The sequence below is a fragment of the Balaenoptera borealis genome (assembly GCF_965194805.1).
Source record: "Balaenoptera borealis genome assembly, chromosome: 11".
Classification (NCBI taxonomy): domain Eukaryota; kingdom Metazoa; phylum Chordata; class Mammalia; order Artiodactyla; family Balaenopteridae; genus Balaenoptera; species Balaenoptera borealis.
The window spans coordinates 37,587,784-37,600,865 of NC_138868.1; the positions used below are offsets into that span (position 1 = coordinate 37,587,784).

Consider the following 13,082-nt stretch of genomic DNA (forward strand, 5'->3'; position numbering starts at 1 on the left):
GCCTCATCCCAAAGCTCTGCCCTTACCTACATGAGGAGACAGTATTACAAATATAATTTTTGCACCTCCACGTCAGTCATTTTCTCTTCTTCCATCTATTTCCTTACATGTAGGATAGCATAAGAGTTAAGGGAATGGAGTCTCGAGCCAGGCTTCCAGGGTTCAAACCCCAGCTTGTCACTTACTAGCTGTGCGACCTGAGGAAACTTACTAAACCTGTCTCTGCCTCAGTTTCCTCACCTGTAAAGTGGAAATAATAAAGATACCTGCTCTCATAGGGTTTTGTGAAGATAAAACCAGTTATAATGCAGATAAAATGTCTAAAACATTGCCCCAATGTACTGTATATGTATTTGCTATTAATATTATATAAAAACCCAGACAGAATCAGGGACAAAGGCAATAACCCTAGGCTCTACAGCATGAGGGGGAAAGAACGAGATGTTCTTCAACGTGCCTCACATTTGGCCCCTGGCAGAGCACAGCAAATGGCATCAGGGTCCAAGTTCTCCATACCCTTTAATGGAATGAACAAAATATATTTCTTACTCCATAGGGTTGTTATGAGAATAAAGTGAGTTAAAACATGTAAATCACTTAGAACAGTAATTATCTTCATTTTTATTATCAATGTTAATCATCTCTGGTAATTGTAAAGATGTCTAAAAATGCTACCTCAAGCAACATAAAAGAACTCAGTAAACGAAAAATTAGCTGCCATGTTCTATTTGGATCCTCTGGATAAACCAAGGAAGAAAAGAATTAAGAGAAGGAAAGACACTTCTAGAATAGTGTTAAATATCTATTTCTTAAATCCCATAAAGAATTTCCAAGTGAACACCCAGCGCTCAAATCACTGCTCAACAGTAGATAATGATATGAGAATAACAGTATGTTATAATCCTCTAGCCCCATGGACACATCCAGGCCAGCTCCCTCTTTGGTCTTTCCATCTGTCCGTCCATCCACCCGACACTTATTAACCACCTACTCTATGCTAGTCATCTAAGTGATAGGTGCTTAGATCCTCAGGTGAAAGATACAGCATCTCCTTCAAGAAGACAATTGAACAGACAACCACAAAGAGCAGGTTATGAGACATGCTTTCACACCTGGGAACACAAGGGACAAAAGGCACCTAATTATCTCAATTACTTGAGTTAACAGTTAACCTGAATATTCAAGGTTACATTGCCCAGGTGGGACAATCATCAGGTCTTCCTGGCAGACTGGACAGCTTGCATCAAAGTACAAGGCATGAAAGTACAGGGCCTCCTTGGGGCACCCCAAGTTCCAGTATGGCTGGGGTATAGAGTTTGAGTGGCCAAGTGGCAGGAGATGGTGGTAACTAGATCGTGAAGGCCCTTCTATTGTGTGCTCAAGAGTATGGAGAGGTAAATGGGGAGCCAATGATGGTTTTGAACAGAGAGGTGACCAAAAAGGTAAGAGACAGACATGGAGATGGCCGCCATCTTTGAAAGAGAATGTCAGCCACAACACATGCAGTGATGCTAGACGTGACCCCTGAATGGGAAGCAGTGGATGCTTCCTGCCCATGTTGGCCCTGGACTCTCCACTTTGTTTTAAATTCTAAGGGGCCCATGGACGTTCCTTCATTCTTTCTTGGTTTTGTAACGTGTGTGCCCTTAGGGCCATGTAAAAATAGGTGCAAGGGCCCAGGGAAGAGGCAACTCAGCTGCCCAAGGATCTCAGACACTCCCCAGGCATGTGGCCGGCTTTCTGGCAGCTGTTAGGAGGGCTCAAGGTCACTGGGGCTGGAAACCTGATCTTGTTACAGACAGCCTTCTCCTGGCCCAGGAAGCTCTGTGCAGAACGCAGTCGGAGGTACCTGGCGCCACGGCTCTTCCTGGGCTTCTCAAGATGCTGCCTTTCACTGGGGGCCACTTGCTCCTTTTTCAGCTCTTGAGTTCCCATCGACAGGTCAACTCAGGCAATCTCCAGAAATACTCACTCTCCTCCCTTCTCACTAACTCTCAGCTAAACCCAGCTGGCTCTACTGTGCCCACGAATGAGAAATAAGGGACTGGTGAGGTGGAGACTATTATGCCCTTTCTCTGTCGCAGAAGGGACCACCACAGGCTCTCCAAATAGACAGACTTGGGTTCAAGCTCCCGCTCTGCCTCCTAGGCAAGTAGTCTGAGGCAAAAAAAACTTTTAAAGCTCAGTCTCCACGTGCAAAATACAGACAATAATTGCACCTATTCATAGGGCTGTTACTTCCCACATTTCCCGGGGGAGGAAGTACAGTGCCGGGAGGCCAAGTGGATTAGCCAGGGCCACGGTGGTAATCCCCTCACCCAAAGGTAGGCTGGCCAGTCTTGAAACATCTATTTCTTTAAAAATACTGAGGTATCTTGAAAAACCTCATCCTATTAAGAGCTAACATCAACTGTGTGCTTCCTCTGTGCTCAGCAGCATGCGGGCATGCTGTCATACAGATGGTCTCATGCATGCCTGAAAACCACCCTGGGAGGCAGGTGTTGTTACTAACCCCGTTACAGAGACTGGTCCCCTGAGAACCTAAGGAACATGCCCTGGGTCACAAGCAGCTGGCCTTCAGGGCCCATGCTCTTAGCCCTGATGCCTTGTAACCTCCAGAGGTTAGAGGTGAAGACGACCTAGTTGATGGTCTCTTTTCCTACAGGAGACTTAGGAGGACCAGAGAATTCCAGAGCTGGAACCTGATGCCCGGGTAGGGGGTCCCTAGGCTTCATCACACTGTGTATTTTCAGGGGCTGGCCTTCTGAAAGGGGGCTTCAGGGGCAAATGTGACAGTGGGGACGGGGAGAGAAGAGGCAGGTGAAAGGGAGATGCTACGGTGGCCCTCCCTGGGCTGCCTAATCCTATGTAAAGCACTAATGCAGTTTTTGTCACTTTCACACGTGGGGTGCCACATACAATTTTATTTGGGAAAAAAGGGGGGGGGTTCTGCTCATGGAACAGAAGTTTGAAAACCAGTGTCCTGTCCTTCTGTGTCTAAGGGCAAATTCCTCTTGTTTTGGGAACCTAGCTGCTGCCTTTTTCCACAGGGGCCTCTGAAAGGACAGGGCGAGGAGCAGACCAGTGCCCTAAGCAGCAGGGGCACCGAATGTGCGGGTCTGTGGCGCCCCAGAGGCCTTTGGGATCCGTGAGCTGCTCAGGCCATATGCAAAATTCCGGGGTATGTGTGATCCGGGGAGGAGAGGGCCGGTAGCTCTTCTCAGATTTCCCAAGGGTTCCATGTCCCCCAGTACCTGAATGGCTACTAAAACAAATCATCATCATTGGAGAAACCACCGCTGACTGAGTGCTGACCATGTGCTATGGAGAAGGGGGGTGATGAGGTCACCTACCGCAAAGGGCTGTTGGGAGGATGAACTAAGAGGATATTTGTGAAGCACTCAGAATGGCACCTGGCACACGGCAAACACTGTTTGGCCTTATGGCTTATTTTCATCATCATTACTGTCATCCGCCGTTATCACTTTGACTGCCTCATTAGTCCTCACAAAAACTTGATGAGGTTCGTATTATTATCAATCCCACTTTATAGAACAGGAAATAGAGGCTTCAAGAGGTTAAAAAATTAGCTCAAGGCCACAGAAGAGCAGAGAAGGAACTCGAAGTTGGCCCGTCTGGTTCCCAAGCCCAGGCAGGCCCTCGGTCTAGAAGGGCTGAGGGAAGAAGGCAGGACTCCCTGAGGGCCCAGGAGGAGGTGGGCAGGCAGGTGGGCAGCAATGGGAGGCCCCAGATGATCCCAGGCCAGAGCAGAAAACAGGCCAGGGCTTTCCACTGAAAGGGCCTGAAAGGACAGGCAGCCTTCCTAATTTTGCACCTCTTCTAATCAACAACGCAAAGCCAAACCACTTAAATTAATAATGATGAAAAAAGAAAACCACCCCCTGCTGCTCCTTTCCTAGGCTCTAAAGTGAGCCAGCGTCTTGGAATACAGTGGGTTCAAGGCACAAGGCAGCGGCAGCCCCAGCGTCCACTGGCTGTGCTCCAAGCAACGTTTCTCCTTCCAAACACACACGTGACCCTGTGGAACACACCACTTGAAAGTCAAGAAGATGCCCCATGGGTTGCCGTGGCAATGCTAAACAGAAGAAACATTTTAACCAGCTCCGACGCACATACATCAACCTATTTAAGGGCCAAGTGGATGGATTGGGGGGTGAGGAGGTGGGGGGAATGTTGTTTCTACAGCTCCATCTCCGAGGATTTGGCCCCCAAAGCATCTATGCCAGACTGAAACAGAGCAAAGGACTCCTTCAACACAAGCTGAGGCCAGGCTTGCTTGGGAAAGGGAAGCCACTGCCATGCTTCTGCATTTTGGCTGCAGGCACAGTCCTGTTTTACGAGGGCCACGAGAGGGTGACAGGAGATGCCGAAGGTCCTGGCTCTGCCTCTCCCTGGGGACAGCCCTCCAGCTGCCGGCACCAGTGTCTCTTGATAACGCTGGCCTATAGCAGGGTCGGGAGGGTCGAGTGTGCCCATGAGTGTGAAAGGCCTTAAAGCAGTGCGTGGATGCCTGTGAGTGCTGATGTTAACAATACTAACCACCATTTCTCACACCCCATGGTTCAACTTTCATCCACAGGAGTTGATCGCCATGGGTACTTTCCTTTAGAAAACTTCACTCCAGGGTCCAATGGGGCTGTTCCCTGAGGCGCTGCCACCTGGGGAGTGATGATGAATGCAGAAGACTTGGCCCAGGTCTGAAAAGACCACCATGCTTCTGGGGTCTGTCGCACTCTGGTCTCTTCCATGCCCTATCCCTCACCTCGGATACAACGGGACAAAGGGTTGACACTGAGGAGAGGCCAGAAGAGTCTCACCAGACACAGCTGATGGCACACGGTAGGATCCATGAACAAATGTTGCCAAACCTTCCTCTGCAGGGTCCAGGATATCCTCAGGTAAACAGAATCTCCAGAAATGGGAATCCTCTTCCACTCATCATTCCCTGCGGTGAACCCTCTTGCCTTTCAAGACTCAACCCCTGAAAGTTATTCCTAAGCCTCCCCTTTTCCTAGAGTGGACTGGCCCCCACTGTGCCACGCACAGATGTCTATGGGAGCAGTTGCACTATTCTAGTGTTCTAATTGTTCTCTGGGCTCCTGCCCACTCATCACTGAGCTCCCTGAGGGCAGGGACCCCATCTTGTTCACGGGGGTACTAACCTGGTCTAGTCCAGTGCCTGGCATTAGTCGGCACTCTGTGACCGTGTGCTGACTGACAGGCTAGAAGTATACAGTGCCATGCCCATAATGTTTGTGCATCAGGGCCTCTGGAATTCTCTAGGCCATATGCCACAAGTGTCTGCTTTCACTTCCACATCCTCTGGGAAGAGAGCAGAACCTGAAGCAGAGCCTGGAGCTCAGGAGTTGGAGAACAGAGCTCCGGGAAGCCTGGTAGGTCAGGAGGAGGGGGATACGAGAGGAGGAAGAGGCACCCCACCTGTAAAACTAAAGCTCTTGTGCCTACCCACCGATGAGCTAATGAAATAATTTGCCGCTTGAAAACTGAAATAGCACCCATCCCCCCTGCTCTGAAGCAAAATCGTTTTCCTTTGTCTCCGTTATTTAAGGCCTCTGACAATGCTCTGTGTTCTGTGAGCACGATAACTCTATGCTGATGATTTTCAGTGGAGTCACAGCTACCCTCCCAGCAGGTACACTCTCTCCTATTCTCTCGTTGTGTGTCATCTTCCTTGTGCCAACATGATGCTCTCCGTACATGTTCCCTTCTGGTCTCCTCCAAACAGGCAACGTTTAGCAAACAACAACAAATCTTTATCATTGGCTGCCCTAAATAAAGCCTAATTGGGAGTTTAACGTTCTAGGAATCTAGAAATGGTGGCTCATTCGCTATGCCATCTTCCCAAATGATACTTCCCATGAGTAGACATGCTTTAACTCTGTACGTGCTCACACACGCATACACACAGGTGTCCTACTAGCCAGAACACCACCTGTGCTTGTGTGTAAGCAGCACTTCCCGTGTGCCCTAGATGAGTTCTGCGTTATGGATTTGTCATTGCTTTGTGATGTAGGCGAAAGGACAATGGCCCCGAGTTCCTTATCATCGCCTTTCTCATTTCCTACAGAATGGAATGACTGTGGTGGAGGTTTTGACGTTTTCCTGGACTCACATCCTGTCTGCTGAATTATTCTCTGCCACTTTTACCACCAGACCTTGTCTGCCCCCCCTCCCCCGCCCCTGAGCTGGAACTAATTACCACAGACAATTTTAGGATTTTATATTCCTGTGTTCTTAAAAAAAAAAAAAAAGAAAAGAAAAAAAACACAGTCCATGAAGAAAAACCCAATACTTCCATAGCTGAAAGAGTTATAGAGAAACCACAAAATTGCGTTGGTGCTATGTAGCATTATACATAACATATTTACATAAACTAAGTTGGCACAGAAGAATCTGAGGTGACGGTATTATTTTGTAAGCTTGAAAGTGGACTTTAACAGCAAACATCTCCACCAGAAGGTACAGAAAATACAAATGCACCAAACAGCATAAAAGGTTCACTACCTTAAACTGTCAGTTGTACATATGCATTATAATGGGCTGGGACAAACACATCCATCTCTCTCCCTGGCGGAAATACTACATCTCTTTCATGAGAAGCTATGACTGCATGTGTAAAATGCTTGCACTAAAATTAAGTCTTCTATCTTCCAAATTTTCTCAATTATTAATACACCAGACAGCTGTAGTAGCTCTGGCAAAAATAGCAGCCAAGCTTTTCCAAAAGTCAAAGCAGCCATGAGATGTCTGCATGGGGACTTTCCTGTGTGAGGACTGGCCACTCTCTGGATCAAACAAAAAGAAACAAAATCTCCAGTGGAACAACAAAAAAAGAGAAACTTGTTTCAGAATTTAACGTGAAAAATGACACCCCCTGCCCCCGCCAGGCACACTCACTCCTCTTTATAATAAGAAACTTTGTGTGTCTAGATAAAAAGTTGATGAAAGGGCTATCTGTCCACTCACTGGGATAACAAACAATTCAGAAAATTAAACAGTAAACCCAAGGAAGGCCAATCACTTCAGTGTATTCTGGAATGAGACTATCCAATTGTGTCTACTCAAAGGGAGGAGGGTGAGGTTAGAAAACAAATTATGCCCCTTTTTTTAGATTTCTGGAAGCAAATTAACGTCCAGGAGAAAAGGTTGTCCTTCAGTTGCCATCTTCGTATTTTAAACAGGTATTAGCGTCATCTTAACAGACTCTGATAATATACAATCTTTGTGGAAATATTCATATTTGAAAAGCATTTCTAAGGGAAAAACTAAGCACTCAGATTGTGTCACAATTCAATGCTCCCTGAACTCAACAGTGATCATGAATTTTCATTCAAAGATTATGTGTAGGACATGCAACAAGAACAGAATAGATTTTTAAAGATTTTTTGAAGTTATAATATCAGAGCTTAAGCATATCACGCCAGAGAGAATGCCACTTGTCAAGGTTACGTTGTGAATGGTCTGGATGTGATTGGACATTTCACATTTCCTGTCACAGTTCTGATTTCACATCATTCTAACCTTTAAAGGCAATCAGACCACACGCCCCAATCTCTGATGGTTGTTACGATACCATCACTCCATCTGTGCCCCAGCAACCATACACAAACAGAAATTGTTGTGGGTCTTTGAGGAAAAAGCAAGAGTCATATCAGCCCAAGTTCTAAACAAGGGTATGTTTGCACCAGTTCTGCATAACTTGTTTCAAAGAGCAAGGACCATATTTCATTTTCTCTGTCTCACGACCTACGTAAAAATCACAGCCATTTCCCAGTAAATGCCAACAAATGTCAGAGAAGCAAACCATGGCTATTTGGAAATGGCTGTTAGTTTATTAATATAATCCCCCAGAGTAAAGCTTGTGGTGTGAATGTTTTCAAGATGGTCAATATCATTTAGAGGTAGGGCTTACTAACATAACACAAACACTCACTGCCCATGTACCACTTACCATTTGCGATCTGTTCTTTGGACAGCCATTGATGTCTTCAATCTTCTCATTTGCTGAAAAAAGAAACACAAGTCAGAAAAATAAATAATCATCACAGACACTTTGAGCAGTGATGTTCAGGACCCTTGAGGCCAAGAAAATCCTAAGGCCCATACTGGGGTTTGTCCAACCAACGCAGGCATGTGAAATACTGAGACGCATCTAGCAAGCTTCAGGACTTACTCATCGAGCTGCCGCCCTCCAGGGACAGCTGGGGCAAGGTCGCTGTCATCTAAGGCAGAGACAACTGCATTGATGACAGTCTTGGACTGATGGGGCATGGTGGAAATGTTTGGAGACTGGGAAACGGCCTGAGCTGTGACTGTGCTTTAGGCTCTTAAAAAGGCAACTGCAACTTGCCCACAAAAGATAGGGTGCTTCAGAGTGGATCCATCCAGCCACAACACAGCTCCTGGGGACAAAAGCCATAGATGACAGCATCTCACTCCATCTTTAGCCAGAAATGCTAAGATTGCTTTTGTTTGTCCTGATTCTATTCCCAAAGTGGTGGCCAATAGAAGAACAAGAGAGTGAGACTTTAAAAATGGCACATCCATGGTCATATAGTAAGTCCAGATTAGATCTGGAACACACACTATTGAAGTCAAAAGAGTACCTACCTACCTATTTAGGGAAGTGATAGAAAGAGGCTGTACGGAATAAGCTGGAAATCAAATAAATAACAGGGAAGAAAGGCCCAGCTTCCCATGGTGAATGTATTTCATCCTAAGTATGGAGGAATCCTTGCAAGACACAGCCCAAGACATCTGAGTTTGCAACTACAGTGCTACAAGAAAGGTAGTACGTGTAGTGGCTTGGAGGCGAAGATACCCCAGTTTGAAGCACAGCTTTATAGCTTCTCAGCTGTGTGATCTTAGCCATGTAACACAACCTCTCTGGGCCACAGTTTCCTCATCTATAAAATGGAGCTAATACTACCTACTTCACAGGAGGAGCTGTGAGAAGAAGACTATATGATGCCAGTAAACTGCTTAGTGCAGTGCCCAGCACACAGTGAGTATTCTATGTACGGTAGAGATCATTAATCCAATAAGATATATTCTTATCATCTATGAAAAAATATATAAAATAAAATTTCCCTTTTTTGATGTCTCCATCTGAGTTAAGCCCAGAAACTCAGCTAGGAGTTCACAGTAAAGAATTACGGACTTGCCTCCTCTGTGAAGCCTTTATGAGATTCCTCCCCAATCCCATGCCCCTTTATTGCATGCCCCCTCCCCCAGAAGGGTAAGTCCCACTAGGTCTCTTTGCTCTCCCAGCACCCTGGACTTGTCTCTACTTTGCTTTTAATCACCTAATGTGTAACTCCTTTTCTTGTCTCCGCCAGCTACGCAGACATGTAGATTTTGTTTTTCACACTTGTATCCTTAGGGCTCAACAAGTGTTTGCAAAATTGCATTTAAAAAAAATATATATACGTGTGTGTGTGTGTGTATATATATATATATATATATATATATATATATATATATATATATATATATCACATCAGATTTTAATGACTATGACACCTAAAACTTCCATGAAGAGAAAAGACATTGAAAAGTGTCTGAAAAGGATAACAGAATCAAAGTGTCCCAGGACACTGAGGTTTTAGAACACCTGAACCCAAATATAGCTCACCGTTACCTCAATTGGGTTTTTTTCCTCTAGTGTTTCTATCTTAAGAAGTAAAAAATAAGAAAGCAAGCTAGTGGCAGGAAATTATTTAAAAATCTGATTACCAGAGACAGCCTGGTTAGTATACATTCAGCCTGATCTACACCTTCTTTAGAACTGGCCCAAAGTAATAGATATTCAGGCTTATGACCCACCTGGGAAGACCTCGGTCTTCAGAGAGCCAATTGAGTTTTCTCAGCTCTTAAGAACACTGGGATAGGCATTTTAGGAAGCTTCCTCCACCTGCTTTTCCCTACTCCCAAAAGAGGTGCCTTAAAGCCTTTAAAAAGCACGTAAAGGATGCCCAATGAATGGGATAACTCACGGATGTTTGTTCTTCAGTTCACCAGAAAATACAATTAGCCAGAATGTGTCACTAGCATGTAAACTCCACAAAAACAAGGATTTTCATCTGCTTTGTTTTCTACTATAACCCTAGGGCTTAGCACAGTGCCTGACACACAGGAGCCACTCAATATGTATTTGTTGAGGGGAACTAAGGAGTATTCTGAACATTCCAATGAATCAAAGTTTTACTGTCTATTTTGAGGCAGCTGCTCTTTCACTTGTATATATAAATGTCTGTACTGAAGGTGGAAAAAAAGAAAGATCCTTGACAAATGGCACTCCTTCATACATGGGAAATTATGGCAGGCTTGCACTCTGACCTTGGATTTTGATACACAACACTGATATGGCTTTTGAGAACCAAGGCCACTCAAGGTATCTTCCAGGTGGATACTCATGATGGCCAAAGTCATAAGTCACTGGATTCTGATCAACACCCAGTTCATTAGTGCTCATTAAAGTGAAGGATGGATAACTATGATCCTGAGAAGTCATTTTAAAGATTATTTATATACCTTCTGGATAAACAAAACCAAGGGATTTGGTCTAATTATCCCTCTAATTCCTTTTCATGGTCTGTCACCTAAACCACAGACAGGTGCTCCTTGAATTCATTAGGCTCCTATAAGCCTAATGCTGCCATTTTACAACATTCAAAATAAACCAATGGGGTGAAGCCTATTCATGACCCTCTAAAGAAAACATGGGAAGAGATCAAATGACTCAGCCCAAACTCAAAATAAATGTTTAATAAAAATGCAAAAAAGTCTGGACCTCCTAGTTTCCAATTTCATGTAATTTAAATACTTCTCCTTCAACTTAAATTCTCAAGAATTTCTGTGGTTGTCATAAATACTTAGAGCAATAATAGCAGCTCTGATTCTGCTGGTTAGAAGGAAGAAGAGCTTGGTCCTCAGAGCTGAATTTATTAATTCGGGGTAGGGGGTCTTTGGCTACAGCCCCAGAGAAGATAACCAGAGAAGCAAAGGCATTTGTCCCCCAAAGTCTTCAACTGTGATTAAAACTGGCATCCTGAAGTGCCAATGGTAATTTATTCATTCCAGCAATCTCTAATGTGGTGACCTGTCTGCACACAAGGTGACAAGTTAGTAACTGGAAAGCATCAGTGCACTTTGAGAAAAATGGAATCAAGCTCATCACTTCTCAAAAGACCTCCTCGGAAGGGTTCCAAGCATTTCAACAGCCCAAGCATCTATGCATGGCAACTATGCATGTGCAGGGCAGCTGGCGGCCCTGCCAACGTCTAGCAAAATTGGCTGCCCTCACTGAAAGACAGATGACTTACCCAAGGCCACGCCATGGTAGCAGGTCATCAACAGAAAGAAGGTAGAGTCCGGCGTGTTGCCTGAATTTCCTGGTTGTGCTCAGAGGCAGCCCAGATGGTGGTGGAAAGTGAGCTGCTCTCATCCCCTCTCTGTCTTGGCTTCCTCTTTCTCTCCAAGCCTCTTTTGTTTATCCTGTTTCCCTCCCTCTCTCTCTCCTCTTTCCTCCCTTTCTCCCGCCCCTTCTCTCCTTCGCTCACTCCAACCCCTTCTGGCATCCTCCCTGAGTGACAGCAATGTAAGCGGGAGGAGGGAGGCCTGTCTCTCCCTCTTGATTCATGCTGTTTATCCTGGCCTCGTAAACCTTTCTAATAACTCACGGACATGGCACCGTGATGGGCTGGCAGGCAACTGCCGGCTTCGGGCAGCTCATGACTCAAGAAGATAATCATACTAATAAGAGGCTGAACACAGACATCCAACCCTCAGTCACTAAAGCAAGGGCATTAAGAGGCAGCAGCAAAAGGTCTATTTTCTGCCTAATGGGCAGAAGGCAATGACGGAAAAGTGTGGGCCCCAAGATATCCCACTATCTGGTAAGACCAGCCCTAGGATGGATGGATAAAGAGATGGCTAGACCCTAGGGCCCATCTGGGCTAGATGGAGACTCAGGTAGGAGCAATGTCTGTGAAAAGCATCTAAGGTTTTCCTTCATGTTATACATCTTAGCTTTTAAAGGATTCCAACTCTCCATCATTAGAAATAGTAGAGGAGGTAGTAAGATCCCCAAGCTGAAAACCGACTCTTCAACCACTGGCCTTTGTTCCTTAGGTTAAAGCCCAGAATTCACTGCCCTGTACCTGGTAGCCTGGCCTTATTTTGCCTTGTTGAGCCTCTGACTCTCTACCCTCCAGCCTTTCTACGCATTATTTCCTCCACCAGGAAAGCCCTCCCTGACCACTTTACCCAGCTAACTCCAAGTTTGAGGTCTTGGCTTATAGATAAATTCCTTGAGGAAACGTTCGCTGATTCCTACCCTCCTAACCCAGCCCCCCAGCTCCCCAGTCATGGGTCAGGCCACATAGCACACGGATCCTTAATCATTACGCACAACTTTCCTCCCTCCCAGGCCTAGGAACAGGTTGTCCCTTAAAAGGACAATCTCCCTGACTGCAAGTTTTGATGGACCTTCATGTAAACGTGTTCTTTTTAACTATTTTGAAGTAACTTCAAACCTACAGAAAAGTTACAGGAACAGTACAGAGAATTCCCATATAGCATCATCCATTCTCATTTTCTCCCTCTCTCGCTCCCTCCCTCTTCCTCTGTATAGGTACACTTTTTAAAAAATTCTGAATCAATTCAGTGTAGGCTACATAGATCACGTCCCTCACTCTTAGTATTTCCAAAGGACAAGGATATTATTTCATGGTACAATTTTAAAATTCTGAAAATGTAACATTACTATAATTCCAATATTCCAATTTTGTCAACTGACTCAAAATTGTCCTTTATGGCATTTTATGCCCCTGTATGGGATCCAGTCCAGGATCATGCGGTACATTTAGTTGTCAGGTCTCTTTAATCTCTTTTCTTCTGGAACAATTTCTAAGCCTTTTATGTCTTTCACAGCACTGACATTTTGGAACAATTCAGGCCAGTTTTTTTTAACAGAATGTTCCACAATTTGGGTTTGTCTGAGATTCCTCAGGATGGGTTTCAGGTTTTCCATCCCTGAT

At 45.1% G+C, this 13,082-nt stretch overlaps 1 protein-coding gene across 12 annotated transcripts in view; it reads right to left on the bottom strand.

The window, feature by feature from the left end:
- NAV2 (neuron navigator 2) overlaps nucleotides 1–13,082 on the bottom strand; it is an 858,870-nt gene that overhangs the window by 270,458 nt on the left and 575,330 nt on the right. For all 12 annotated transcript variants that reach the window (XR_014231592.1, XM_082342380.1, XM_082342385.1 and 9 more), the window contains one exon: nucleotides 7,994–8,046. Coding sequence is in view for 11 of the 12 variants with exons in the window: in XM_082342380.1 (XP_082198506.1) it covers nucleotides 7,994–8,046 (53 nt within the window). In the remaining variant the exon portion in view is untranslated. The remainder of the gene's footprint in view (nucleotides 1–7,993; nucleotides 8,047–13,082) is intronic.